The following is a 25,712-nucleotide window of genomic DNA, read 5'->3' on the forward strand; positions in this document are numbered from 1 at the left end:
TTGAAAATGTTTGTATAGTAAGATATGAATAATAACTGATTCAGTTGTTTTCTAAATAACCAAGATATCATTAAAAACATAGAGTAACACAGAATATTGTGCATAATATTATTATATAAAATATATCTGAATTATTCTTATTTTTTGGTCACCATTGGCATCAAAGTCAGTCTGTGCTGAGCCAGACCACAAAGATCACAGTGGATTCATTTATATCCCCGGATGATATTTATCTATATTTTCTATATATTTTCTGTTATATTAAACAAATCATTCTAATTGGATAATCAAGTTTGGGATCAGGCCAGGGCTGGCTACCTGGCACACCAGGAAAATGCCCCGCGGACTGCTACCCGCCTCACCCCATACGCACCCGATCGGATGCTGCGCGGCCACCGGCTGGATATACCTGGCCACGAGCCATGTGAGCATAAAACCATACCCAATGCTACCCATGTTATACAGCGCTGCGGAATATGATGGCGCTATATAGCTCAATACATAATAGTAACTCCTGCTCTTTATGATGCCCGCTCCCCCTACCAGCCTAACCCCCAATTCTAAGCACATCCGCATCTCAAGTAGGTGAGTCAAGAGTTAACATGCAATTTAATGAATTGGTTGTTGTCGTTGTACAGCGCCGCAGAACATGATGGCGCTATATAAAACAATTAATAATAATAAAAATAATAATAATAAATAATTCTCAGAGCTTAATGTTGTTTTTTTACCCATTTGGGCGGTATTGTGAGGCGCCGGCCAGCAGAGGGGGCTGTAGAGCTGCTCACAGCATGCTGGTGTTTATTGAATGGGGTTCATGCCCCTCTTCTAATATCATATAATACTGCAGCGCCCCTCACCCCCATCAGACACAAACTAAATGTATCCCTGCGAGCCAACCCCAAAATGCCAGCTTAATCTCATTTTATCTCGTTTTACGTTTAAACTTCTCGAATAATAGTTTTGGTTGATTTATTTTGAGAGAGGAGAACAAGTCCTTTCCAAGGGGTCATAGTAACTAGTGGGTCAGACGCTTAGATGTAATGTAAAGGAAGTTATACTTCACTGAGAGGGTGGTAGATAACCGGAACAGTCTCCCAGCAGAAGTGGTAGAGGTTAATACAGTGAGGGAATGTAAACATGCATGGGGTAGGCGTATGGGAATCTAAGATGAGGCTGACGGCCGATTAAGGTTTGAGTCTTTACAGCAGGAGAAACGGGCCGAATGGGGCCGATCTGCCATCAGATTCTATGTTTCTGCATATGTGGTTGGAGAGGCTGTCACTGATTTAACCCTCTCCAGCGCTGCTGGTTTTTTTATACCCAGATATTCCTCTCCTTGCCAGATATATATCTCTGCGAGAGACACCGAGTGCATCCATCCTCGCCTTCTGGCCGCCAGTCCTGCATTCTTCCAATACTTTCACGTTCTGGAAACTTTATATTCGATTAGAACAATGGCGCAATACACCACCTCTGCCCGGCTCCCAAACAAGCTGGGGCATCGCAGGACTCTTTAATCCTCCCGTGAGAGGCCATGGAGGGTATGGAGAGCTTGTACATGTTTAATCCAGCCAGTGTAGCTGCCAACAGCCCTGAATACGCCAGAACAGTCCTGATAATGTGAGCACAATATCCAGTGTTATCCCACGTCATATATTATTATTATTATTACAACTTTGTGTTTGGGTGCAGGATAGTTGGTAGGTATGAAGGAATGCGTTCTTCATACTGCTGTGCAATACTTGACTATTGCAACGCCTCTAACCAAACACAATATTGGCCGAGGGTGATGGGGTTTATGGTGGGAGGTTGATGATATCCAGCTTGCAACACTCTAATCTTAACCCCAAAATACTCGAACATTGCTCGTACAATGACACTTATACAAAATATATGCATATACACTGATAATATATGTGTCACACAGCTTTTCAGTGTCTCTCTGTCCCTTTTTCCTCCCCTGATGCCCCTCTTTTCTTGGAGCTCAGAGTGTTTGCTGGGTATAAGGGGATCAGAGGGTTCTACGGCCATAAAAGTAACAATAATGTGTATAGAGACAGCAGGGAATGTTTATAAATTAACAGCGTAAACAGATACACCGATACAAATAAACAAATACAAAGAAGACGACAAATTCAGTGACATAAATCTTTATTAATAGGTCACACAGTCACATATTAAGCCCTGCCCTTGGCCACGCCTCTAACCACACCCCTGATCGGCCTGTCTAGTCCACCTCTTTATTCTGCTGTAAAGACTCAGACCCCTATCAGTCGTCGGTCTCGTCTTAGATTCAGGAGCCGTATGCCTGCCCCATGCGTGTTTACAGTTCCTCGCTATATTAGCCTCTATCGTTTCTGCTGGGAGGCTGTTCCACCTATCTACCACCCTCTCAGCAAAGTAAAACTTCTTGGCATGAAACCTAAAATAAGCGTCAATCATCTAAACGCGCTCTCGTTGAAAGGGTTGACCCTACTTTAGCGATATTCTAAATAACATTACTGTACGAGCTCGCAGGCGGATAATGCATCGTAACGCGGATTGTTTTATATACATCCGGTCTTAACGCAATATTTTATTCATTAAATATACTCGGCGCTGTACAAGGATGTGGGGTGCGGCTACACAACGAGCGATGGACTACCCTGTATAACAGTGCTGAGTATCTGCGCAGGCTGAACGTACTGTGCTGTAATCCCGATCCCTCGCCGTCACTTACAGATCTGTCCGAGATGTGTGTGCAAGTGGATAATTACCCCCCATATACGTCACCCCCTCCCTTTCTCCCGTCTCCAGTCCCCCAGCACCGGGGGTATATAAGGATGGGAGTTTTTATCTAAGAAAATCTAAAACATATATCTCCCGCTGGCTGCCGCTGCACGTACCCAAGGAGAGGAGGCGACCGTGACCCCCAAAATCCTCATCCTAGAGGAGAGCAGAGGACGAGGAGGGACAAGAGGATCCGTTAACCCCGACACTGTAAGTAACTCTGACCGGGGTCACATATTCTAGAGACGAATCTTTCATACCCCGCTTTGATTTAATGACATCTGAGCATCCCAGCGGCTGCCCTTCTCGCTGCTTTATCACAGATCAAACCTCCTGCTTGAATACAGGTGACTTCATTCGGAAAACCATTACCTTCTGAGATGTTAAGGTTTTCAATAGAATCTTAGTGACGGCCTAATGAAGGGTTAATATTTAAAGGGTCTTAGGCTAGCGCATTTCGAAATGCAGCCCACCGCCCGTCTCATGAATGTGCCCCAGAGCTGGTCCTCCAGCTGCTTTTGAACCACAATATAGTCCCATCCCGACCAACCCAAGGACGAGCGCTAACAACTGGAACTGCAACCCAAAAACAGCCGGCGGGGTGAATGGAAGGTGGGTTGAACTTGGGGTATGTTTTATTCATTGCATTATTACTGTAGAGGGGTGTACGACGAGGCTTAAGAAGTAAGAGATGACCTAACGAGGTCCTCTCCTCCGCTGAGATGGTCGGACGCTGACACAAATGTCTTCCGTTACAGGACGATGCACCTGTTCCTTTACCTGGTGCTGTTTCAGGTCGGATGGGGTGTTCGGTGCAACGTGCTGTACCCGGATTTCAACAGGTATGTTTTCTACCCCTCCCCCGGGGCGCAGCGGAGCTCCCCCCGCACTCGGCCAGATACGTGGTGGCTTTAGAAAGATGGAAAGGTGGCGGAAGAGAATGTTCTTTTGTGAAAGGAGGTTCATCGATGACAAATAATAAAAAGTTAGCACAGGTATATATATATATATATATGGGTTAGTGAATAGATGTAGGAGTTATGGAGAACAGGGTGCATCGGGTCAAATGCAGGCCATCGGTCACCGGTGACATGGAAGCCCGAGCCAGAAGATAGACTTGTGTCTGAGGAACAGCCAGGATGGTCTAACGCTCCTGCGCTGCACGTGTTAATACATTGTATTTTCTCGGCGTAGTTACAATGTAACCCGTCTCTTCGGCGAGATGCTATGCGTGCGCCGTCTCGAGTGGGGTCGCCGTGACCCTGCTTTGAAGATCCGCACCTCTTCCTCCTTCTTCAGAGCTCCATCTTCCCAACCAAACCCCCGAAAGCCTTTCATCTTTGTAGCGAGTAATACGAGAAATGACAGCAATCATTTAAAGAAAAAGGGGGGGGGTTGTACGGAGCAACGGGAGAAGTTAAATCGAGAGGTTTTATGGAGTCATTGGAAGCTCTGCTTCCAGATGCAACGTGAAAAAAAAATGGAGAAGTCAAGAGGGCCTATAGAGCGGTCAAAAAACATGAGAGAGGGGGTTATACGGGCACGGCCGGGGGCAGGGCTGGCAACAATCCACGTCGGGGCAAGTGGTCCTACAAGAAGCAACCCCAAATACACTTCATGGATAAGAGACACAGATAAGGGACGGTATATGAGAAAGAGCCCAGTGTGAGATGCTCCTCACACTCCACGTTATCATCAGGAACTAAAACTCACAAGAGGTTCAGGTAGTGGCCCAAAAGCCGACAGGGGGCAGTTTATTCCCTATACCCTTTACCTGGATCGCGCAATAAGACAGTTATTGCCCTGCACAGCTCTCTTGGCACCTTCTATGTGTAAGAAGAACATGTCCTTCTGAGATGCTTTCTAGGTCTGACAGATCTTCTCCCGCAGGCTTAAGGCATGAAAGAGATAGGGTTTCCCTAAATCCTCTGATCCCCTTTACAGGGGTATGGAAAGCTAGCGAGTTTTAAGGGGGTCCCAGCTGATCGCGGGGATCAAGATGTTGCATAGTCTTGGTTTTTGGGAACGGAGAAAGGTTAGATATCAAGTTTACGAGGCTAGATGAAAGAAGCACTTCCCCGTTCCTCATAGAACACAACAAAGTAATAAAACGAGCTGTCGCATGAAGCTTTTACTTTATCGTTGGATCTAGATTGTTACTTCTAGGGCGTGCGTCACCATTCCGTGTGTTTTGTTTACTTGCAGTTATAAGCAAAACCCTAAACCCATCAGAGAGCTCCGTTTCCAGACCGTGGCCGGGGGTCCCGTGCAGAGTAATGACTGGTCAATGGACGAGCAGGAAGGCGACTTTGTGAGAGGGCTTTCTGAAAACAGGTGGGTTTCACAGCCGCAATCGCTAATTTCCGACGTTCTCACGCTACGCCGGGGCATGCCGACGCGCATGAGGACAGAGCGCCACACAATAATCACCCGCCATGGCTATACGATACAGTGAAATCTACCCCTTGTCTAGGATGGAGAGACACGTGGATGCCATATTTACCAACACGTACAGAAAGTTCCTGGGACAGATCTCGGCAAGGCGCTACTTACAAAACATGATGGGAAAACGGTTGGGGTGAGTAGGAGTCGGCGGGGACCCTAGAAAGTGCATCTATTGGGGGGAAACATTGTGACCCCAAACATGCGGATGATCTTCAGTCATACACGGGGTTTATGGCTCATCCCGCATGCAGCTGCACACATGAGCTCTAACTATTGGGGTATTTACAACACATGCATGAAAAGTGACGCGGGCCATACGTTCGGGGAGGAAAGTTCTTGGCCGTCGGCTCTAAATATACATTTTCTCTGCTCCCAGGCAAGAAGGTCTGGATGGGAAAGGACAAGAACCAGGCGACAACGACAGGACACTCAGGGACGCCTTACTGGCAGCCCTGAGGGACAGGTGAGCTTTTGTTCAGTCATTTTTAGGGTTCCCTACCATGTTTTTGTGCCTGGTATTTCCCATCGATAAGCCTAAGAGGTAATCTACGCGGCTGAACCAGAACTACAGGCGAACACAAAACCATTCATTTAACAACGGAGGGCGAGACGGACGATCCCTACCTCTAGGGAGTAATAAGCGTATAGAGTAATGGAGTCAGGCATTCTGATGGGAGTTCTGAGTTTTATTCCTCTGAGCTCAGGCTGGGCGGGTAAATCAATAAAAGAATACCCATCGGTACTCTGATACCCGTGTACCCGGTTACAATACTTTGTGTCTTTGCAGTGACGTTCCAGAAAGGAGAGAAGAGCAGCCTCAGTATTACCGGCTGTGACTGCGTCTCCCCTGTCTGAAGCGATAAAAGGGGAGCCGTACATTCTAGAAGAACCATTACGACCGCGCCGCTTGATTCTCCTGGCACCAGAAGCTGCTGCAAGAACGAACGCTGGTGGGGAAAGTAATGCCCCCCCCCCCCGATTGCTTGGCGCTGATAACTTATTCAGGAAGGCAAACCAGGGGCTTTAAGATACTTTCTGCTGTGTTTGGAAATTCCATTTATGCATTCTATTCAACGTCCATCCGTGTGCCATCAAATGGTTAATGTGTATATATATATATATATATACACACGAGATCTGCATTTGAAATAAAACATTTTACTGAACTCAGTGGGGTTCGGAACTTTTCCTTGTACGGAGTAGCTTAGCGTTCATAGCCTAGGAACAGGCAATACGGCACAAGCTATTAACCCATTGTATGGCTTAAAAAACGCAGCTCACCAATTGCTTTACATTAGCCCCTTACGGCAACGTCTGTCATGTCACCTAAACCCCCTCACGTACCCGTCAGTACTGCCCATTCGTATCAGATGAGCAGCGACCAATTGGACATCCATAACATATGAAAAAAAGAATCATCTAGTAAAATTTCTATTTTTTAAGTAATTTCCAAGCCCATTTTAAGTCGTTGATGCATTTAAAATAATAAATAAAAAAAACACGATTCCCTCTCACCTTCCACTTTATTGTCAGCGGTAAAAACATACCAATTCACAGATTCCGTGTCCAAAAATCCCCCCCCCCTGCCAGCCCACAATGAAAATGAGTCCTACATCCCCCCCCACCCCCCCCCGGCAATGTTCAAGGTTTCTTTGGAGATCTGCTCTCCGGTCATCGAGTGGCTCGCCACCTCCCCGAGCTCGATAGAATACGTCCGTGTAAATTGGCCATGATTAATTTCATAATGGCTTTGCCCGAGAGATGCAGTCACTGGTCGATCAGTGCGGGGAAAAATAAAATCGGGGGATGAAAAAAAAAAATATAGAAAATAAAAAAAAAATTAACAAAAACAGACTGCAGTTTGAACTTGTACAAATGTTTGAGTGAATGCTTCTTCATAATTCCTCTCCATCTTGGTCTAGACTCATTTTTCCGACCTGGCAATGAGAAGAGACGCTTAGCTTCATATAACAAGGAAACGGTTAAATGGCCAGCCCCAGGCTTATCACACGCGTTCACACTTATAAATCCCGCTTTTTACAGAAAGCCACAGAACTGACACTCATTTGGGGTTACGACGACACAATGTTATTAGTGAGATGCGTGAAAAAAAAGTTTCTGTGATAAAACAGGCATGTTGAGAAAAAAACAATCTTTCTAAAAAAAATAATAAAAAATAAGGTTTGGGTTCTATTATCCCAAGCTACCCTGCAGATTGAAATGAATTGCGTGAGGAATAAGGGATTTAAACTGTACGACGTACAGATTCGTCATGCCCGTCTGCAACTTGATACGCATTTGCAGTTAATTCCTAGTGGTGCCCAGGAGAGGATACATTGAATGGGTTACTGGAAGGGTTAATGCGTGCGACTGCCCAACTCAGACCACTGACAGGGTTATCGCGTTCAGCCGCAACCAGCACAGGAAGCAAGACAAGGACATCTATTAGTGATGGAACCCTGCGTCGCATCGTGTAATACGCTCCTCTCACTCGCCGGCTGGTTAACGCAACGTAACCTTCAAGATCGTTGTGTCTTGTCTCCTGTGATGTTTACGGATAAAGACTTAAATGGTGGATGAGGAACACGGCAGGCATGTGGACGGTGGAGCAAAGCATGCATGTTTTGGACGCTGGGGATGGTGATGGCAAGAGGCAGGTTTGAAAAGGCAGCCTTACTTTACACCACACGCTCCAAGATTACCGAAGCGTTCTATACTTTGCCAACCTACTGCTCTGCTCAGCCGCAGTCCTGAGTGGGAGAGGTGAGAGAGAGAGAGAGAGAGAGAGAGAGAGAGAGAGAAGCGAGGGGCAGAAGGTGAGAAGAAGGCATAGAAGATCGGAGGGAGAAAGAGGTCAGTACACGCACACGCCACCGGAAAATAATTGCATAGAAACCCGAGCGTTGTAAGAGAAGTAGCTGACAAACACTTGTTTTGCCATAATAATAATCCAGGAACAGAGGAAAGGTCCTAAAACATCACACTATAGAAGCAGGAACCGGCGTATACAGCTTAATCAACATAATTACTCGAGCAAAAGCCAAAGTACGATAACCGAGGGCAAACTGCCTGTGAGAAATTCTTCCCAAACCCCTTTAACGCCAATGAAGTTCTGCAAACCGACTGCAGGATAAAGGATTTCTCTCTGGATGGCAAGGAGCTGTTGGGCAGCGAGACATAAGCGGCTAGAGAATGCCATTTATCCCACGCGGCAAAGTTACTTGTTTTACCTTTTGACTGCTTTGTGAGCGAGCATTCGGTTCCCCGCCAGGAAGGTGATGGAGCCCAAAATAGCCAAGTACTTCAAAGTCTGAAACATGTCCAACTGCGTCCAATACACATACATCAGGCCTAGCATGGCTGCGGAAAACAGGGAATGGAAAATGTGAGACTTTGCAACAAATCCCGCTTCTCGTTACGTGCCAGGATCGGAAAAGTCATCGAAATTATGACAACCTGGGCCAAAACAGTAACAAGGAAAATAATGACATTCTGCAAAATTGCACTGGAAGCCTATTAAATATCTTATTTTATATCACGCTGCATGCAATCGCAGGTCTGGATTAAGATTAGTGACTCTCGAAGGTCAAGCAGGTCAATGTGTGTCATTTTGCTGCAGCTACAATGGGGTAAATTCGGAGGTTTGTGCCGTTCTAGGCTGCGCGCTGGTGCAGAAGGAGAGCACGGGGCGTACCTGCATGTCCCAAGTGGAAAATGATGGTGCTGGGAGAGAAGCTGATGTTTGAGATGTTCACGCCAACCTTTATCCACTGCAGACAGAAAGAGCAAATAAAATAACGGAAATATATAACTTGCGTCCAGCGTACGTGCCTTTGGTGCAAGGATCTCATAAAGCAGGGTAATTAAACAGACGTTTGCTATTTGTGTTGGAAGGGTTGCCGTCTCCAACACACAGTAACCAATGACTGATTTAGAGCAAACATACAATTGCATTCCCTCTACTTCTAGTCAGATGCTGGTGGGTTAAATGTTTTGGTGAATGATAAGGTTTGACAGGGGGCCGGTGCGGAGGCAAAATTAGTGATACCCTTTACTATATTACTCACAATGATGAAGAGCAGCAGCAGAGGGGCCACGACCAATGCAGTGAAGGTGTTCGACACGACAGTGGGGGGTCTCTTTTCAGGCTCCCTAAATAAGTGCTGGGGAAAAAACAAAAGAGCGTTATTATAAATTCATCTGGATTGTTGTAAGGGCTTCAGCTCCTTGGCACTAGTATCAGTGGTGTATTCTGACCGAGGCATATGGAGACAGGGTCCCGGGTGGCGGCAACCCCGCTGCCGAATAAGAGGGAGCCAGTTTGCCTTCTTGAGGGGTTAAACCTCCTTGAACCGCGACCAATCAATGGGCTCAAGGGGAGATGACTGAACTCCCCTATCGACCTATTAACACTATGGAAGACTGTGTTGTATTGAGCAGGTATAATGATGATGTGAGTTGTAATGTGCCTGCGTATGATCTGTTACTAAGCTGGGACCTGATGAGCCAGGCATGAACAGGACTTTTGTTTTCATTAATAGGGGAATCCCCTTGAATTTGGGTGGTGTTTAGAAATCATCTATAAGCACTTGTGTTGTTATACCCCATGTTGTTACCTGTATGTCTGGTTTGGGGGTAAACAGGTTCTTGGACTGGACTGGACTTGGTGAGTCCTCCTCAGGGAATTTAATAACCACATCAGCCTGGAAAAGAACATAATAAGGGATTAGCAACAAGGCTCCATTCTATAAGAATCCATGACAACTCCAACAAACATAAATGCATGCAGTCATTTAGAAGTACATACAACATTCCACAGGATGGGGTTCTCCAGGGTGGCATCTCCTACAATCAGGTAGAGCGTGTACGTTCCAGATGCAGAGTCAAACTCTGACTTTCTTTCAGACGGGTCAAGTTCAAACCTGTAGGTGTTCTTGGAGTCCGGCTCAGCCACAAAGACAACTTCCTGGCCGGTCTTCTGGTTGTGGAGTCGGACAAAGGTCTAAAAGAACGGTGGGGACGGAAATCAGTAAAGCCGACGTAACAGAACCAAACAAAACATGCACTTAATAAAGCCGTGCATGTTATCCAGAAGCTGCCGCTGGGCACTTCTGATGCTGTAGCCAGCTAAAGGTTAAAATACAGAGGCACGATTTAGGTGTATTTAGTACCTGGTGTGGTGTGAGGGAAGCCCCAGTGTTCACATCTGTGAGCTGGAAGGACAGGGCAAAGTTCTGGTGGCTATCAGCAGTGAAGGAGCCTTTGGATTTGGATGGAAACACGACTCTGCGGAAAGAAATGTCTCTCAATCTCTAGCACCTGTTGAAGGCTCGCTTAATCTCCCGCATGGGGCTTGTGTTCTTACCTAACAGTCTTCGGAGACATGCTCTGGTCTTTGTCTACAACGGAGAGGTCAACGTTTCCGATTCCAACTTCTGTAGACACTTTAACCTTGAGCTGTGACATGAAAACGTGGAGTGAAGAGAACAGTTCCAGTAACCACCCTCAGACTACTCAGACGCAGGCCAATATTATTGTAAACCAAAGCCGTAAGACTACATAGGATGTAGAATTATAGAAGAAATAAAACAAATATTTGTTGTGCACTGTGTTCACACATTATCACAAAACCCCACAAAAAACTAGGGTCCACTTTCAGAGAATATTTCCTGCAGCAGAGACCCCCTACGGGTTTACATGATTTCACTCAACTCGTCCATGTGCTAACTCATTCCTACAGCTGTCATCTCAAGAGGCTGCAAAATAGGAGACACAAGGGGCCGCTGCATCCTCTCTGCACCCCTCCAATTACATAGTGACAACCCAAGTGGATCATTAGGAGAATTAGGCCCGCACACTTCAAACACTGTGAGGTTTGGAAAGCTCTCTAGATGGTATTCGGAAGGACAATCACAATGACTGACTAGACTGATTAAAATACACTTTTGCAGAGACATAATAATCTCTACCTATTATTAGACTACAACTCCCAGCATGCTAAGTGTTACATAAGGTATACGGCCAACACTGGCAAGCCCAGGGTAAAACGCCACTCACATCCACTTGGCTTGCCATGTAGCGGCTGTCTCCCTCCACACTGATTGAGAAGTCGTAATAGCCGCTGGCTGGCTTGGCATCCATAAAGTTCAGCTCAAAAGAATCCCTGTGGAGGAGGAATAATAATAATAATAATTATAAGAAAGGTTTACTGAAGAGAGCCCCAAAAATGCATACAGGTAGTTGGGATGAGTCAGGAAAACGAGCGCCGACGTGACATCATGGTTTAAGCCTCTAGTATTACATTTAATGAGGTGGGCTGTTATATCGTCCCCATGCAAACCTGAAACTGATTGACAGAGGTGGCTTAGTGGTCAGAGACAGACTAGACAAAGGTAATGTAGGCCGGCGGGTCTCAGAGTTCGTTGTACAATAAATAGCAGAGAATGAGACTCACAGCCATTGTTCCTCTGCAAGCTAAGGCACAGGGTGTAGTGACAGCGCACAGCCTAAGTCACTCCATTAATACAATACACAAACCCTTGAGATATCCATATGCAGTCTTACCCAGATGAAGAGAATGGCGCTTGTTGAAGGACTGTGGCTTTGGTGCTGGAAGATTTGGCATGAATGACCTTAACTTTGGCTTCGGTCAGGGGCTGAGAGAGGACATTGGTGACCAGCAACTGCAGATAAACGCAAGGGTTAGAGCAAAGTCTTGATGATAAGCAACAACCTTATGTTACACCAAACGGTAACCAAGGGTATTCCGTAAAAATAATTTAAAAGATCATAAGGAAATGGTCTACACACAAGAGATATGCATATCTCCAAGTTATGAGAGGTATTACATCTCACGTGTTCACCAAAACACCTCCCATCCTCGATAGTCTGCCCCATTCAATAAGAAAATGAACTGAAAACAACCTTAACTGGCTAAAGATTGGAGACATTTGTCAAAGACATCACTGTAGGGAGTGTAAAGTGGGCCCCAAATAAATCGCGTCGTATTTGCTGTCCATTGGCCTGATCATTTCTGCCAAAAAGAGTTTGGACGCTTACCCGCAGGAGAGGCTGTTTATGGGACACAGAGGCTGGGCCATCGGGCACCACAATAAGTGGGATATGGTAACGGTTGTGGGAAAGTGCGGAGGCTGCCAGAGCCACGCTGAAGGCTTCTGAGAGGGAGTCAAAGTTCTTCCTGCTGAAGATGGCATTCATCAGCTGGACGATCTGGTCCTAAAAAGGTGGAAAGAATCAATGTGAAGAGCGAGAAGAGAAAGAGTCTGATGGATACAGCTTGAAGATAAATGCAAAAAAAACTATTGTCCCAGGCTGCGCAAGCAATGGACAGAAGATAAGGAAATACGACCCAAAAGCCAGCCTCAAAGAGAGCACATTTTGCCTGGCCATACCTGTCCAATTTCAGTTTAGCAAACAGACCTAGAGATTAACCAGCTCTACTCACCTCTTTTAGGGCTGGCTCCACACCAACGTGGTCAGAGAGTTGGTATGTAGCAGCCACAAACAAAGCGGTTGCTTCCAGACCTTCCTCGAACTGCAGGTACTGACCGCCCAAGTCATCGAGACGTGCTACCAGATCCTGCGAGAGAAATCAGAGAGTTCATTCTCCATGCAAGAAAATGGACGCTTACAATCGACTGTCGGTGTTGGCAGGGTAAGGATGTAGAGGGAGGCGATTCCATGAATGGGGTTAAACTGCTTTCAGATGCTTTGAGGGTGGTAAAGCCTCCCAGCAGAAGTGGCAGAGGCCAATAAAGTGAGGGTATTTAAACAGACATGTGATGTTTAGAATGTGAGCACATATAATTTAATAGTCAGATTTAAGGTGTACGTACCAAAAAAGCCAATATACCGAGGGGTTCAAGATAACCAGACAGAAGGACCAAAACACTATAACTAGGCCCTAAAGACTACAGTGAGAAACGTATAGCAGAGGTTGAAGACAAAGCGATATGCATGTGTTTTGTTTAATGAAATCTATATACCTCTATCTCCTCGACGATGCCACGGAGGTCTGCTTGCTGGGACAGAAATGAAGCGGTAAGGAGGGCTTCGATGGTTCTGTAGAGAGAAGGTACAAGATGGTGAGTTCCTGGCAGCGGAGGGGTTATCGTGCGATTCGGAGAACGTGGTAAGTGGGACGGGCACAGCACACGCCGATTATTGTCACTTTATAGCGCCATTATCCTGCATTGTCATGCATATGAGAGCCCTCATCTTTACAGGCGCCCCCTGAAAGGGCAGTACGCACCTTTTTACGTGGGAAGGATCTCACCTTGAGAGGTAAATCATCCTATGTTCAGCTGACAGTGTGATTTCCATAATAATGCAAAAGGCTCTCCTGGGGGTGGCGGTGGGGGACACCTCAAGCTGAGACAGAATGACAGACCTGTCCACATCTGAGTAACGCAAGTAAAAGATTTCTGGGCATGACGGTTTTCCGCTGTCACTTGGGATACCGCCATTATCACTACAATGAGCGTTTTAAAGCGCATCTTGTAAATTGCATCTGCATTCCTACTTGGAACTAAACACGTTGTTTAGCTGCCCTATTTATATGGAGATTAGTGGTATTCATTACACGCACAAAGCAACCTCACGCAGAAAGAGATGGAGATTAACTTTTTATTGCCTCCAGCCCCGTAGGACGATACACAGAGCCACATCGTGGAAATATTCTTACGCCGGTCCTGGGGGAGGCTTGTGACACTTCTTGGGAAGAACAGAACTCTCTATTCCTACCCTACAAGTCGTTTGCTTGCCGAGCACAAGCAGCTCAATTAAATTGGTTAAGTGTATTAATTGACTTGAGTTCAACCGAGGACATGGAGAATTACTGCCGGCGAGTCCGACACCTGTATATGTTCATATATTTCTAATCTTCCTGATATCGGGCTTTTCAAAGGGCCAAAGAATGGCTGAGAATTCTGGGGATTTGGCAACTTTACGCAGGTAGTCTGTCCGCTTTCTTTGCTCGTAACGCACGCGTCCGTCTCAGCGCCAGGTTATCTGAATAATATAAGTGAGCGAGCAATCAAGGAGGAAATTACTATAAGTGGCTGCGCTACACGGGTCACGCGTTTGACAGGCTTCTCGCTGACTACTAAATTGTCAACTTAAAAGGCGCATTATCGCAGATTATTTCATGGGCGCCCTAAGGAAGAACCATTTCGTTTGTCTAGAACAGGGACAGGAAAAAAACAGCCATCATCGCTTAGGACTGTCACGTCACCTGCGGGTCCAGGTAAACGCACAGCCATGAAACGTTTTATTTAAAGCAATAAGCTGCATTTTAATTAGACGGCGCACCCAGCGTACGTTGGACCAAGCACCGCTAATAAATAAAACCCATGGGGGAAGCCAGCAAATAATTTACATCTGTTATAAGGGGTATTTTAAGAAATAAACAAGGTATGACCCCAACCAAAGGGATTTACCAAATCATTTTATATTACCTTTTGTTTCGAGTGTTAACCAATAGCCTGCATTTTCTCCCCACATTTTGTGCTTACTGTACTCGTGGCTTTCATTGCAATCCATACATTATAAGCACAGCATTCAGTACCGCAACTATTCTGCACACTCATAAGATCCAAAACCCTCCTGATATTAACTTTATGCATTTTTACACGTAACGCCTCAAAACCTCTATGTTAGTCTGACGTCCGGGCATCCAAAGAGCCAGGACACCTCCTACCATAATAAAAGTTGGCATTTCGGGTTACCATTAGCAAAGTCCAGGCATTCTGTACAAAAAAAGTATATATAAAAAACATTGCTATGTTTTCCAGTCATTTCTGAGGCCGGGTGACCATCATCCCACTCAACAGGAACATATGAAACATCTGCCCCATTGACTGACATGCATCTGTCCAGAGTGATATAAGATCACTGAAAGAATACTCAGACTTACGCCAGGACATTCTCCTCCTTGCTGAGTCTGGTGGTGAGGGCACTGACGACTTCTTGCGAGGCCAGGGGAAGGCCAAAGCCAGCGAGGGCTCCCACGGCATGGTATATTTGTGTGACCGACGAGTCCTCGCTCACAGCTCCAAGCAGCAAGTCCCTGGTTTCATTGGAGATTACCACCTGTAGGAACAGATATGTTAGATTAACAAGCCTCCCCCACCATTTTTACAATGAACTAAATGTGCTGGGAATAAATACTCTTAGTGGGACACAAATGAGATCAGTAACATACTAATGACATCATCTAACACCAGTCTCGTCAGTCTCGCTTACCTCACACTTGGATAAGGCCTGTCTAGATTGAGCAGCATAGAAGAGGGAATCCACGCTACTATAATCCACGTTGGAGCGGACAAAGTCACACGCAGCCTGCATAGAAAGGAAAGTAATCAGTTACTGAAAATCTTAGCCCAAAGAGGCAGCAGGAGGGAAGACAAAAGTTACAGATTTTCAAGCAATAAATGGCTTGATGGCGATTAATTGTAATATAGAGAACTGGTTACCACCAGAACTAAACTAAAAAACATACAAGTAAACAAGAGACCATATATGATGTGACAGCTCTCAGCCTGAGGTCACCACCTTCTCTGGGCGCGTGGGAATCTGTCCTTAATTTGGTGTATTAGAGGCACTTTAATTCACAGGGGATTTGGATTTCCGAGTCCCCTCTCTGTCCTGTTTTTTTTTCTGTTCGCTTCCTAGATGAGAATTGTTATTTATCGGAATTGGCTCAATTTGCCATCTCAAACTTAAGAGGTTCACCAGCAAGTGGAACTCGATGGACTTCAATGGTAAGCCTGTCCATCGCAGCCAGATACAAGAGGAGCTCCCAGTCTCAGCTGCCATGAGCTCCTTCTTAAACTCAGCTGCTGGGTCCGGCCACCACAAAAGAACACGTAAATTAAGATTAATCCCACAAGAGTTTAGGATCTTCCCAAGTTTTATTGTATTTTAGCACTTCCCATTAAATAGGTTTAATGTATATACAGCCCTGCCAATGAAAACACAAAGCACCGCTCCATCTAGTGGAAAGTCTTGCAGTAGGAAACGATAGAGCGGTCTGCAAGCAAGGAGAACGTTTGCATGGGAAATAAGCCTTTTATTTTTAAACTAGCTTTGCGAACCCACCTGTTCATCCGGCAAATTGGCACCAAGCTGCTGAAACCCTACGATGTAGTAGTACGCAGACTGCAGGTCGGATACAGGCTTCCCCAGGGCTTCTTTCAGTCTCTCCACGTCGTCTCGGCTCAGGTAATGGCTGGGGGACAGGGCTTGGGTGCTTGCCAATAGCGCGAGGGCCCAGATGAAAACGAAACGTGGAACTAAAACAAAATAAATAGGATTAGGGAAAGAATAGGACCAAGGAGAACCTATCTCATTCTTCTAATAGGTTCGCAGAGTTATATCTACAGGCTGAACAGAAGTGATGGGTTGCAGGCATTAGATCTATTAAGCACAAGGCTTTATTCTATGATTGGAGGTTATATATATATATATATATATATTTTTTTTTTGTCTGTACGCTCAATAAAGTTACACTGCCCTGTGGATGCACGAAAAGCACTCCTATTGATTTCAATGGGAGCATTTTCCTGCCACCGATTGGCTGCTTCAAACCACGGATGGCCAGTAGGTCTGCGGCTACTACACCAGTTAAGTGGTTTATTCATGTTTTTCCCCTTATTGTAAAGAATGGAGCTTAAAGTATTCATAAAGTACTTTAATATGCATTTGGTTTACTGGGGCTGTCCCTTTAAACGGCCAATACCGCCAGCATGCACTTTAATGCATATGACGGCTTAACCTCCCTTTACGTTAATGGTTATTAATGGCATTCGGCCAGGAATCACAAAACACCATAAGATGCGTTCTTTGTGAGGCTGCACGGAGCATTACTCCAGAAACAGAAGTTTCATCTTTATTGGAGATGGAAAGCATTCAGTCTCGTTTTCCTTCTCACCTTCCTGCTTCTCCTGTAGCACATGTGCAGCGGCATACACGGGAGCTGCGACCGTCATGCATGTCAGGAACTACCGTGTGCGTGTGTAAGTATCTAGCTGACCGCTACAGGGGAAAAATGTTGGGGGATGACCAGAAGATCCTAACGTAGCGCATGCGGCGCCCTTTGCTGCACACATCATGAACGGTTACTAAAAATATTTTTGGGACTGGGATAGACGTTTCGTTTCTGTCGCTGCTTTAGGATCAGCCTCTTCTGCTGAGAGTCCGCCACCCCCTTGGTGATTCGTCATTTTCTACTTTTACACCCCGAAAGATTCCATTGTAGTTCTGCATTGTTTTAAATACACTTCTCTTCTGCATGGCATCAATCAACTTTATTTAAACATCTTGCTGGTGTCAGTAGCGGCTGATCATATACGATACATAGAATTTGCCGGCAAATCGGACGCGTCCGGCCCATCTAGTTGCCCGGTTTCCTGCTGTTAAGACTCAGACCTTAATCAGTCGTTGGTCTCGTCTTAGATTCAGCAGCCATACACCATCCCATGGATGTTTATATTCCTTCACAGTAACCTCTACCACTTCTGTAAAGTAAATCTTCCCGGTAATATCATATTTGGAAGGAAGCATACAATGGCACATAGGTCTATAGGGATGGCAGAAAGTGGCATACCCTGGGATACAGTAGATTATGACTAACTCCATGTTGCAGGGCCAGGCCTGCTGGAAGAGTCAGAATACATTAATATGGAAGGAGGGAGTGACAACCCTTGAAGGACAGGGTCACTATACTGTGACAGGGCTCCTGGGGCAGTAGACACCGCCGGGCCCCACTGGCTCTGAGGGGGTAACACTGTCATACCCTGACAGGAGGTGCTGAAAGGCCTTAAGAGCAGATGCAGACAATGACAGGCGGCAAGCTTTATTAACACACAGCAGGTACCCCCAGCCTGTCCACGGCTCTCAGCAGGCCCAAGGACCCCACGGCTCCATTCATTACCCCCCGAAAAACCCCAATCAATACTCACCCGCCGCCATGTTGCTATATCCCACCCCTTGCAACGTCACTGACACACACCGGCTAACACTTCCGGCGCGACCAAGACGGACACGCGGAGTAGGCGGGATTAGGGTACAACCAAATACAAATTTGGGGGCACGCAGGATTTAAGCAACTCGGAAACACATTGCCTCGCTAAATATCACCATTTCAGGCTTTAGGTGGATATCGCGAACTCCAGCGACAAAAGGAAAGGAAGCAACGCGCACAGAGGACCGTGCTCTGATGTTTCCTCCCCACAGTATGCTACACATGGATCAGTCCAAGTAAGGGCGGGAACGTGGCGAGCATGTGTCCGTGTCTGATTGGACTGATCAGCTGCCTTTCAAAGCAAGAGGCAGAGCTAAGTCAGAACGAAGGGGATCGTCAGAGAGGAAGTAACCATTCACGTGCCGGACAGGATTGAGGGCGGGTCTGTATGAGTTGTGAAGTCACTCTGTACAACTAATGATGTCATGCAATTAATACAGGATTTATGACGTGCTGTTAACCCATAGCTCTCTGTGTATTTCAGGATCATTTACTAACCCAGTAGAGGTATAGAGAGGTTGACTACATTCTAACGTCAGAAGCCTAGTAGGCAGTGCATGCAAACCAGGTAATTAAGTACTTTGCAGTAATATGGAAAGTCGGCAGGACCAGGAATTCTTTCAGAACCTGTATCTGATTAAAAAAATACACTGAAATGAATAGGTATAGCGCCATCATATTCCGCAGCGCTGTCAAATACAAGTGTAACATCAATAACATTCTGGGTTGCGCCAGAACTCGCTGATGATGTCATTCTCTTACATCATTACTTTCTTTTCATTGCTGCTATTATTATTATTATATAAAACGGCATCATGTTCTGTAGCGTTGTACAATGGGTAGACAGGAGATAGCAAGTAGTATATGGATTATGAAGACCGATCCCTAATAAGGGGCAGGAAGCACCACGCTGGCCCTGTATACTGTATAGTTAAATCAGTAAGATCTCTTCAAAGTCTCTTAAGTCACCCAAGTCTTTTCTTCTGTAGGCTTTGACATGGCGGCGTCTCACACGGAGGTAGAAGGAGCCATCGTGACCGTAGTAAGATGCTTCTTTGAACACGCTAAAGCAGAGGGCAGACGGGAAACGCTGAGCTTTGCAGAGTTCACCACGCTGGTCACCAAAGAACTCCCGCACCTGATGAAGGACGCGTGTCTGGAGGAAAAGATGAAGGAGCTCGATATCGACAAGGACAACGAGCTGAAGTTTAATGAGTACTGGCGGCTGCTGGGAGAACTGGCTAAAGGGGTTAAGGAAGATGTCAAGGGCAAAAAGTAACGAGACGATCCATAACACCCACTTTTTACTAGCATCGGGGAAAAGCAGCCACCGGGAATTTGCATTAAAAAACTAAAAATCCTTGGGAGATGAATAAAAACTGCATTTCAATCAGAATAATATATTTATATTGTCTATATATTTATTTTCTTTGCATGATTTCTGTTGTACGTAACCCTCCAGCCTAAAGCTCTACATCTATCCGTATTCTCTATCTAAAAGGGTCCACGATACCTGCATTGTGGATCCCCCCCTGGTGCGACCACCGTCCCTGTCATTTATAGACCACACAGAGGTCCCAATCCAAATGAAATGGTTCTCTGAGATATGTTCATAGTTTTGCATATGTTATGTTACGTGGCAGAAACAAGCAGTTCAAGTGTTAATGAAATACTGCAACATGGCTGAGGCTCTTGAGAGTTGTGGTCCATGGATAGTTGGGGAGCCGTACTCCGGCATTTCAACAATATCATACGAAGGTGCAACAGAATAAAGCATGTAAGCAATTCCTCAAAGCTTGCACTTTTAGTCTAGCAAATAATAAATAATAATAATAATAATATAATTAGTGTAAGAGAATAAAACTGTCGAGATGTGTTTTAGAAATAGTAGCACCCATCTTAAATGTCTGTTCCCGGGATTTCTTTGGTTATTCCTCCCACTAAGTCCTCTGCCGTTCTGAATGATACCTCTTTTGGCTCAAGCAGTCTTTGTAAAGTTCAGGTGAGGGCATGTGAGGTGAGTTAAGGACAGGAAACCAATTGTTAAAATTGTTTTACCATTTCACGAACCTCTTGGTTTTAAAACAAAATTTCAAGCGATTACGCAGATGAACCAACACAGCGCAAGCAATAGGTAGATTTAACAAACGCTGTGTTGTGTTGAGGGAGATAGTTAGATGTCCAGCAGAGGGCGCCCTCTGCTATGGGATCCAACCACACGTCACTATGGATGGTGTTCCATGTGCTCTGATGATTGCATTTGCTTTATGAATTTCATGCACCGTGAGTGTTACTAAAACCCAAGGTGCTGCCTGTATTACCCCTCATACCAACATCATACCCCTGCCTGCGCATTAGGAAAGTATATTGTAGCGCAGTAGCCAAAAGCAACAGGCAATTAGCCAAAGACTGAAGATGACCTGCTTGATTTACTGCCCCCCCAGACTGAGTTACGTGTCCCATGCCTTGTAATTACCCCCCCTCCCTCTGCATACAGTTCCCCCAAGGGGGCTCATGTACCTTAAGTGGCATTTATTACACTTGTAAGGCTATGGTATCCGTTTTTACAGTTATTTCGCCTACAATATTCAGATACGTACTCAACAGCAACAAAAATATTTCGACGTAGACTGATGTTTCAACGCCATTGGGGGGGCATTTAAGACCAATGTTACTTTGTTTTTATTTCAAGTAAACACGTGGATTGCGCAACTACCCAAAATGCTAATTTTGTTTAAAAAACTATATATATTAAAAAATAAAGTTTACATTTTTTAAAATTTGTTTTCTTTACATGAAGCTACATTATTCATATTTTCTTAATTATCTATAGTGGCCGTTTGAGAACGTTTTTCAAACTTTGTACATCTGTGTCTCTTTTTTTTTTTCTACTTTCCTGTTCCGTACACTCCTTTTTCCTTTCTCACTTATTCCTCCCCCTCTTTTTTCTTTCATTTTTTTTCCTCCAAATTATTTTTTTTCCTTCTCTCTTTCTACCCTATCCCCCCCCCCCTTACTGCGGGGTAGTTTTGTCCCTCCCCTTAGAAATGAATGTTACCTTTCTATGTGAACATGTGTTGCGCATGTGTTCTATATGCAGTAATGTAGATTATGCTCCGGCCAAGCACTCTGCATTTACGCGCTCTGTATGAGTTTGAGCATCTGTCCATTTTGTTTCCATTTTCAATCTCAGGTTTCATGAAATTCCTCCCCATTTTCATTAGTGACCCCCCCAATAATCACCCAGTATCTGTATTCGCCTCTTCTCTTCCAATATTTTCTTCCCTCCCCTTGTCTCCCTCTCCCTTCTCTCCAATTATTATTCCCCCCACCTTCTCTCGCTGTCTCCGCAGGACACACAGGAATTTCATCTCCCCCTGCGCAGATGCAATCTCTTGATAGCCTCAAATTTTCATTCCCCAGAGCCTCAAATTAACCAAAAAAACATAAACCAGAGTCCCTCACCCCCCCATTACCCTTACCTCCCTCTTCCCCTATATACATGGATACTTCACCTCCCCCCGACTCCCTTTTCACGCTAACGCTGCATTCTTGTGACCGACAGCTGAAAAATGTTAAAATGTAAAATACAGAGCTGGAGCCCCCCCTTATTCTCCACGAAACCCATCAGCCCCCTTAGTATCTCCCCCACAACCTAACCTCAGCTCTATAGAAATGTGCACGTATACGTCTGAAATTCATACACACGTGTGCTCTCGTGTACAGATGGATATATGTATGTGTATATATGCATGTTGCGTTTCGCATGTCCTCTTCCTGCACATTGCTAATTCCGTATGTTGCATGTGCTGCACCTCAGTTATATATATATATCAAGCTGCTGCGCAGGTACGCCGGTCACGCGAGCAGAGGCCGTCGCAGACCACGGCACACCTGCACACATGGAGCAGCTCTCCGCATCCCGTGACACACGCTCTGATGCGCAGCCAACACTTTAATGGAAACCAGCGAAGCCAGGAGAAATTTACAGCTCCCAGGACGGAGCTCACCTCCATTCTCACTCTGACTTCCTGTTCTCCACATCCCCCCTCGTCCCTCCCTCACTCCCTCTCCCCATCCCCTCTAAATCCATGGCTAACCCAACATTTAAATCTATTTCTCTCATTTTTTTTGCCCTGTCCTTTCTCAGATCCACTTTTTCTTTCTCTGTAAATCCCTCTTCTCTTCTCTCTATCTGACCCTCCGTTCCTCTTTTATTTCTGTCATTGTCTGCTTTCTGTCTTTCTGTCTCTCGCTTCAATGACTTTTCTTGTAATGGTTTCTTGGGGGGGGGGTGTGTACTAATCTGTAATAAACTGGACACTTCTTACTCAACAGTAAAAGCATCTCAGTTCCCTGAGTGGAATTGTAGTAAAAGCCCATAACCTAGCCACTCTTGAGCGTTTCTTCCCAGAATCTTACTGTATAACTTCTAAGCTCTCCATGCTCCTAGTGCATGAGTTTGAGTAGAAGGCACCTCCTGCTTCTCCTGATAATGATGACAATGGCTATAGCGTGTTGATCATCTGCGATCTTAGTGGCCATTACCAAACCCTCCACTACATAACACGTCTCCTCCACAAGTAGTCATCGTTAACTTCCCACCCTTCAATGTTATTGTCCAGACACCAAGTAATTATCCAGGCTCTTGGAATGTTTCATTGATGTTTCCACGAGCTAATGATGACGTTATCAGTAGATGATACATTTCACCTGATGGATACGCTGAATATATGGGGGACCTGGTCACTTCTCCAAGATGTTTGGTATCTGATCTGAAAGGAACCCACCGTTTCCTATACCTGGACCGCAGGCTGACAACGCTACATACTCACCCAATCTGGCGCTATCGTGTCAGATCCCAGTGGCTGGATATTCCTGGTGCGATGCTTTTGTTGCCTTTCTACCTCTTGTTGATGATCGGATGATATAGTGCACCATGCATCCTCGCTAACAAAGAACGCATATCAAACACCATGTAATATACATTCATTAAACATGTAGGGAAAAAGGGAGAAAGATCTGAGAAGGTAACAGTTTTCTGTTGAGCTCAATGTCAAGAGGTGCCTGGCGAAGCCATCATTTTATGCTGTAAAAATAACAAAGTGCCAATAAGATGATCTCATTTAATACCCAAATCCAATTAAATCCAATATCATTTTGCTCTTAAAGGGATGTTTCATTATACAGACCAAACCAGAAGAGGACATGAGTCAAGATGAGAGGAAAGGAGGTTTTAGATGAAGCAAGTAGACGGGGACCTTTCCATATAGAGAGGTGAAGTTATGGAATGTATAATCAAGGGAAGCCGCGATGAAAGATACAGTGGAGAATGTTAAGAAAGAATTGAACTTTTTGTTGTTTGGCAAAAGGGGCACGTATCCTGTTATACGAATGTAATTTGATTAAAGCTTTTGATCCAGGGAGTAATTTTACTGCCATTGTCGGGTCAGGAAGGCATTTGGCTCCTTCAATGAGCTTTTTGTTTTGCGTTTTTTTTGGATCAACATGCGGAGGAAATGGAAGTGGCTGAATATGATGAATTTGGTTCTTTTGTTTTCCTTTCCAACATCGCCAAGTAGGCAGTTGAGCCTGGTGATATATATATAACTTCCATACAATTCTGTAAACTATCTGTGTAGGGATTCTGAAGATGACCCTAAACATAGCATATTTATTGTTCTCGTGCATTGGTGAACATGTGGTCCGGTTGTTATCTTCAGCTTGGCTCATTTGATTTGAAGAATATAAAAAAAAAAATGTTCTTCCTCCTTAATCAAATCCCTCTGTCCCAGATCAACCAGCAACTTTTCCGTCAGCCTCCACATACCCCCTTCTCTCTGATCCCGCTCCAAGAAGAATCTCATAATAAACCATGCTACGGTCTGTCCGGCCTAGACCTGAGGCATGATCTCCAACGCTCAGCTGTCTTAGCATCAGCAGTTCATCCAGACAGCTTATGCGTACAAGAGTACTCCCTTGATCAAGGATGATCCAGTTCCCTAGACTACAATATCCCCTGCAAACTCTTCCTGTCTGTCCTAGAACCAGAGATGTTAGATTTAAGAACAGGTTGCCAAAGTCTTTACTGGGGATAGACAAAAAACCCTATATGACCTTCAGAAACTGGATTACGAAGTTTGAGTGTTCTGGAATTCAAAACTTCCACCTTGTCCTCTTACATCGTTACCAGGATATTTCGGTCATAACTATGTACTAAAGTGGTTGTACTTCTACACTTATCATCTCAGACCTTTTCTGGCCTCTTCTTTGGACTACCTCCGAAGCATGGCGGAAGCCATCAATGTTTGGAGTACAAAGCAAAGCCTCCATATTTCTTTCCATCAGTAGATGTCGGATGACTACCATACACTTATGACCTATGAAGGTCTTCTGAACAAAGTCTGTCCGGTCACCTTGGATCTTCTCTATTACCAGCATATTGAGAATCACTTCTGACTACCGTTCTTCCTCAATGCTGCATACGTGGCTAGTTCTGTTGATGGACCCATGTTCCCAGGAACCACTGAGGACCTTTGACACCTTCCAACACAAACAAAAAATGTACCAGGTTCCTACATGAATTTCGCATATAGAGTTCCAAATAACCTTTATTTTTATACTTTTCACACATTTAAGAACGTTTTTAAAAAAACTGAAGCACTCTACGTGAAACACAGTTTTATTTCATTGCCTAATGGAGTTCCTCCAACCCAAAAAATTCCACTTCCACCAAAAGATTATGGTCTTCTCTGTGGGTGATCTCTCGTATGCCGCCGGCTAACACCAATTATTTCTCTAAAAACAAAAATCTATATTATCACCAGCTTACATGGCCTCCTGGAAACCAGTCCCCTCTCTTCGGTATGGTATACCACCCATTATAAGTGTTATAAAACACAGACTGACTTTGGCATTTGTGAGTCATCTGGCCATATAGCGTATTCTAACATCTTCATCACCACGATCCTCTCGTATTCAGACCATAGTCTGATCCACCCGTCCTACCGCAGAAAGGAAGGCCAGGTTTCAAAGGCAATATCGGTCCCTGCCTATATTTACACATTTAGTAAGTATTTAGTAGAGTGTAAGCTCTATGGGATGCAGCCACATACACTAAAACACGTAACCCACTCATTGAGTACAGTAGCATATCATAGCGGATAATCAGTACCCCTCTGTGCCTCAAGCTCCCATTAGCGGAGTCATGCTAATTACACCGTACACATGCCTGTAATGTTGATTTTAAAACGGAAATACCATTAATTACGAAAAACAATGTTTTCCTGTAGTTTAAAATATATATACTCCCACAGCCGGGGCAGGGGGGGGGGTGCCTGATTGAAATGCTATGTAAATATTTTTTAAAGATATTTTGGGTAAGTATTTCACAACCTACCCATTTTAGCAATTAGAGCCACCGCATAATGGAAAATGTCAAAGCGCGCAGCAT

At 44.9% G+C, this 25,712-nt stretch overlaps 3 protein-coding genes across 5 annotated transcripts; 2 read left to right on the plus strand and 1 right to left on the minus strand.

Moving 5' to 3' along the window:
• The first annotated feature begins 2,865 nt into the window (after positions 1-2,865).
• On the plus strand, positions 2,866-6,357 carry GHRH (growth hormone releasing hormone). The gene is made up of 6 exons (XM_053453737.1): positions 2,866-2,982; positions 3,531-3,614; positions 4,978-5,106; positions 5,246-5,350; positions 5,594-5,680; positions 6,005-6,357. The coding sequence occupies exons 2-6, from the start codon at positions 3,535-3,537 to the stop codon at positions 6,051-6,053; spliced, it is 450 nt and encodes a 149-aa protein (XP_053309712.1). The 5' UTR covers positions 2,866-2,982; positions 3,531-3,534; the 3' UTR covers positions 6,054-6,357.
• Positions 6,358-6,721: 364 nt separating this feature from the next.
• Positions 6,722-18,310, minus strand: RPN2 (ribophorin II). Of its 2 annotated transcripts, XM_053453835.1 has the most exons (18): positions 18,198-18,310; positions 16,336-16,529; positions 15,481-15,576; positions 15,152-15,327; positions 13,224-13,299; positions 12,683-12,817; positions 12,277-12,453; positions 11,782-11,900; positions 11,275-11,380; positions 10,583-10,674; positions 10,389-10,503; positions 10,025-10,219; positions 9,834-9,920; positions 9,285-9,380; positions 8,912-8,987; positions 8,448-8,577; positions 7,895-7,967; positions 6,722-7,154 (listed from the first exon to the last, which is right to left on the minus strand). In XM_053453835.1, the coding sequence occupies exons 1-17, from the start codon at positions 18,205-18,207 to the stop codon at positions 7,916-7,918; spliced, it is 1,932 nt and encodes a 643-aa protein (XP_053309810.1). In that variant the 5' UTR covers positions 18,208-18,310; the 3' UTR covers positions 6,722-7,154; positions 7,895-7,915. The 2 variants fall into 2 exon arrangements, with proteins under 2 accessions (XP_053309810.1, XP_053309811.1); XM_053453836.1 differs by lacking the exon at positions 7,895-7,967.
• A 251-nt stretch (positions 18,311-18,561) lies between these two features.
• LOC128471356 (protein S100-A13-like) lies at positions 18,562-19,660 on the plus strand. 2 transcript variants are annotated; one of them, XM_053453280.1, is made up of 3 exons: positions 18,562-18,641; positions 18,744-18,827; positions 19,249-19,660. In XM_053453280.1, exon 3 carries the CDS (start codon positions 19,257-19,259, stop codon positions 19,536-19,538), a length of 282 nt encoding a protein of 93 aa, XP_053309255.1. In that variant the 5' UTR covers positions 18,562-18,641; positions 18,744-18,827; positions 19,249-19,256; the 3' UTR covers positions 19,539-19,660. The 2 variants fall into 2 exon arrangements, with proteins under 2 accessions (XP_053309255.1, XP_053309256.1); XM_053453281.1 differs by lacking the exon at positions 18,744-18,827 and having other exon boundaries at positions 18,564-18,641.
• Positions 19,661-25,712: the final 6,052 nt, after the last annotated feature.

The sequence above is a fragment of the Spea bombifrons genome, chromosome 13, assembly GCF_027358695.1.
Source record: "Spea bombifrons isolate aSpeBom1 chromosome 13, aSpeBom1.2.pri, whole genome shotgun sequence".
Classification (NCBI taxonomy): Eukaryota; Metazoa; Chordata; class Amphibia; order Anura; family Pelobatidae; genus Spea; species Spea bombifrons.

Bases quoted from the DNA above. Each gene is read 5' to 3' on its own strand.
- GHRH (XM_053453737.1), top strand. From the start codon at position 3,535: ATGCACCTGTTCCTTTACCTGGTGCTGTTTCAGGTCGGATGGGGTGTT. The intron at 3,615-4,977 runs GTATGTTTTCTA...GTTTACTTGCAG, and splicing joins CTGTACCCGGATTTCAACAG to TTATAAGCAAAACCCTAAAC. The intron at 5,681-6,004 runs GTGAGCTTTTGT...GTGTCTTTGCAG, and splicing joins CTGGCAGCCCTGAGGGACAG to TGACGTTCCAGAAAGGAGAG.
- LOC128471356 (XM_053453280.1), top strand. From the start codon at position 19,257: ATGGCGGCGTCTCACACGGAGGTAGAAGGAGCCATCGTGACCGTAGTA.
- RPN2 (XM_053453835.1), bottom strand. The intron at 12,454-12,682 runs GTGAGTAGAGCT...CCACCTTTTTAG, and splicing joins TGGAGCCAGCCCTAAAAGAG to GACCAGATCGTCCAGCTGAT. The intron at 11,901-12,276 runs GTAAGCGTCCAA...GTTTATCTGCAG, and splicing joins ATAAACAGCCTCTCCTGCGG to TTGCTGGTCACCAATGTCCT.